Genomic DNA, 3,243 nt, shown 5'->3' with positions numbered 1-3,243 from the left:
TATCAATCCACAAAGGCAGCGAACGCGAGTAAATTAAGTCCAACATGGGAAGGACCCTATAGAGTTCGTGATATTGCAGGAAAGGGAGCATATGAGCTGGAGACAATGGATGGCAAGATACTACCTTCACATTGGAATACTGTTCATTTGAAGAGATACTATTTCTAAGAAATACCCACGGTCAGGTATCACTATTTCAAATTTAATTTTTGAATTGTTAAAATTTTACTAACAATTTTAGATGATAAGCAAAAAGCTAACTCATAGTAAATGATGAGTCATGACTTGTAAGGCACACAAAATAACCTAAAATTCCTGGCCTAGGGTTACAATTATCCTGATAGAAATTCATACGGGTTAAGCAGTCTTCATCTAAAATCGCATCTCTGAGTCCCGTATGTTTTTCCTTTTCAGGAAAAGGACCAAATGAGAGAATATGTCAAGTGCTCGAGGCTTCATACTTCAACACTCAAACACTTGGGGGACTACATAATATACACAGATATGTGTATAAAGAAGGCAAAGAAGATTAAGAAAAATCAAGCCTAAAAGAGTCAAGTGCAGAGTAAAAGTCACAAGGTCACGAGATGAAGCCACGAGCTAAGGCCAAAGAAAAACCTCACTATAGTTAGGGTAAAGACTATGTACTAAAACAGGTTATAAGAAAAAACCCCGTGTCTATTATTCTTCTTTTGAAAAAATCTGTTACAAGAAAAACAGTTGCGAGAAAGTTATAGATGTAATTCAAATACATGTAAAGTATTATTCAAAACTTGTCAAAGTTATTTCAAAGAAACATGTGTGTTCCTATTTCTTTTATCGTATGGTAACACCATTACGAAGTTGAGACGTCTTCTTCATTAAGTGTCGTAATATAAAAGGGCCCTCTTTTATAAAACTCATGTTTAACTGGTTAGTCATGAGATTAACAGAAGCAATTTCGAAGAACAAAAATGCGAATTATTCTATAAATCCTTAAAAATAAAGGCAAGAATAAAGCAGACAGAAGTTTAAGATAATAACATGAAAAACTTCTTAATATCTAAAAACTGAAGACTAAGTACGAACTTAGTCATAAAGCTATGAAATTATTTATACAAATTGCCCCAAAAAGACTTGGGGACTTGCGTTTCCAAATCCAACCCTCAAATGAAGCTAAGGGTTTGATTACAATTTTTCAAAATAAAAACAGAAAACAAAATCATTCAAATGATTAAAACTGGTCACTGAGAAGTTTGCGGAACTAAAGCAGGAGCATCAATAGCAGTGGGCTCAATTTGGGCAGGTGCATCAACAGATGCAGTTTCAACTTGGCTTGCAGCAATAGACTCGGTTGGGCTTGAAAGAGTTGGGATACCCGTATCAGCTTCAACATTTACGGGAGCTTCAACCACGGGAGAAGGGAACTCCTGAGTTTGCTGAGCTTTTTCAATGGTTTCATTGATCTTAGCTAACTCTAACTCCAGGTTGAAGTTTTCTTGGCCAGCTTCAATTAGGGTATCTCGACGAGAATTCAAAAATGCCCAAATTACCTCAACAACAGATTTTTCTTCAAGGGTCTCATAATCCTTTTCCCAATCAGCAATCTCATTCTTTAGCTCTTCGTTTTCAGCGAAGGTGGAGTTGTAAGAAGCTTGAAGAGAGGCATGGGATCTCTCTAAAGCACGAACCTTGTCAGCCGAGACTCGAAGGTCTTCTTGTGCTTGAGTTAAGCTTTGCACGAGCTCCCCAACGTAAACTTCTTTTTGACTCAAAAGAGCCTTCAACTCTCTGTTCTCTTTGCTAGCTTTAGATAGTTGGTCTGAGATGAAAGATTCAAGATATTCTTTGTCTTTTTCTGCTTGGCTCGAGGAAGCCTTTGCAACCGCTAACTCTGAAGTTAAAGCCCGCACCTGTTGTTCTAGGGTGCTCTTGCCTTCTTCTAAATCTTCCATATCAATTTTTGCACTCTCAAATTGTTCCTTCCAATTGATTGCCTCCAATTGAGAATCACGTGCTACCTTCTCCAAGAGAGGGATTGTGCTTATCATTTCTGTGCCGATAAGATTGGCCTAAAAAAGGAAAGGAAATAAGAATATAAGAATCCCAAAGATAAATTTTTTTTATAAGAGAGAGAAGGAAAGTACCTTCAAAGTGGCATGCACGATATCATTCATTAGAGTCAGGGAACTATGGCTCTCCAGCTTTGCTTTTTCAATTGGACCTATTAAAGGTTCCAGCCATACGTTTGCCTGAACTGACTTCCTCAAAAGGCTGCTATCAGCAGGAACTTCAATGGTTACCCTCCTCATAGCGGCACTTCTACTTGAAGAGCCCGCTTCCGTATGGTGAATGATAGGAGGGGGAGTTGTTGAAGGAGGAGTGGTAGAGGATGTGAAACCAGTAGAGAAGGAACAGAAATAGCTGGGGCTGGTAAGGAAGGAATCACAAGTACGGAAGTTGAGAAAGAAGATAAGGGTATTTCATCTAAAACAGGCCCTAAACTTCCATTGCCAAAACCACTAAAGAAAAGTTGATCAATAGATTCATGGGTATCATGGGGAGTGACGTCATCATCAGGAATTATTACTGGGGTTTCAACAGGAGGAACAAAAAGACGAGGGGAAACTTCAACTTTATCATTAGAGACGATGCGTCTCCTAGCTCGTGGCCTTGTCACCAGGGAACCCCCATCTTTCTCTTCTTCAGAGTATCCTTCTTTAACAGTTTTCCTTTTTGCAGAAGAAGAACCCAAGACTATTTCTCAGGCTCTTTCTAAAGAGATACGGGTTCCCGAAGGAGTAAGAGTTCCCGAAGAGACATGAGAGGCCGCAACTGCTTCAGCAGTAACTCCTCGAATAGAAAATCCTGATAAAAAGAAGGATAGAAATTAGAACCCTAAAGAAAATACATACATGCATGACAGATGAAATAAAAACTCTTACCATGAGTCTTTACTTTCCAACCGTAACGGTTAGAAAGTGTTTTCCAAGACCTACCATCTATTGGTGCGGCCTTCAGCAATTTATCTACCCAACCACAAAAATTGGGAATATTTTCCACCACTCCCATGGTTGCTAAAAAAAGGGAGCAAAAATTAGAGAAGTTGATAAACTTGAAGGAAAAAGGTACGAGATGGATAAAAAACTTACGTGCAAAATTTCACTTCTCAGGGAAGGGAACGTTATTCTCACCCACTAAACCAACAGTGGGGGTAGCAACAAATCGGGCGTACCAGCCAAGGTCTTTGTCATCTTCAGGGCT

At 39.1% G+C, this 3,243-nt stretch overlaps 1 protein-coding gene across 1 annotated transcript; it reads right to left on the bottom strand.

The window, feature by feature from the left end:
- Nucleotides 1-1,223: 1,223 nt before the first annotated feature.
- On the bottom strand, nucleotides 1,224-2,291 carry LOC138874607 (golgin IMH1-like). Its single transcript, XM_070153356.1, has 3 exons — nucleotides 2,145-2,291; nucleotides 1,533-2,051; nucleotides 1,224-1,418 (listed from the first exon to the last, which is right to left on the bottom strand). Exons 1-3 carry the CDS (start codon nucleotides 2,289-2,291, stop codon nucleotides 1,224-1,226), a joined length of 861 nt encoding a protein of 286 aa, XP_070009457.1.
- Nucleotides 2,292-3,243: the final 952 nt, after the last annotated feature.

Source organism: Nicotiana sylvestris, chromosome 1, assembly GCF_000393655.2.
Source record: "Nicotiana sylvestris chromosome 1, ASM39365v2, whole genome shotgun sequence".
Classification (NCBI taxonomy): domain Eukaryota; kingdom Viridiplantae; phylum Streptophyta; class Magnoliopsida; order Solanales; family Solanaceae; genus Nicotiana; species Nicotiana sylvestris.
The sequence above is the reverse complement of the archived record's forward strand: the minus strand, read 5'-3'. Positions and strand labels throughout refer to the sequence as shown.

What these genes read in the sequence shown, in the direction of transcription:
- LOC138874607 (XM_070153356.1), bottom strand. Translation starts at nt 2,291, where the DNA reads ATGAGGAGGGTAACCATTGAAGTTCCTGCTGATAGCAGCCTTTTGAGG. An exon ending in TGACTCTAATGAATGATATC is followed by an intron (nt 2,052 to 2,144) that starts GTGCATGCCACT and finishes TTCCTTTTTTAG; the next exon opens with GCCAATCTTATCGGCACAGA. An exon ending in AAGAAAAATCTGTTGTTGAG is followed by an intron (nt 1,419 to 1,532) that starts GTAATTTGGGCA and finishes GAAAAAGCTCAG; the next exon opens with CAAACTCAGGAGTTCCCTTC.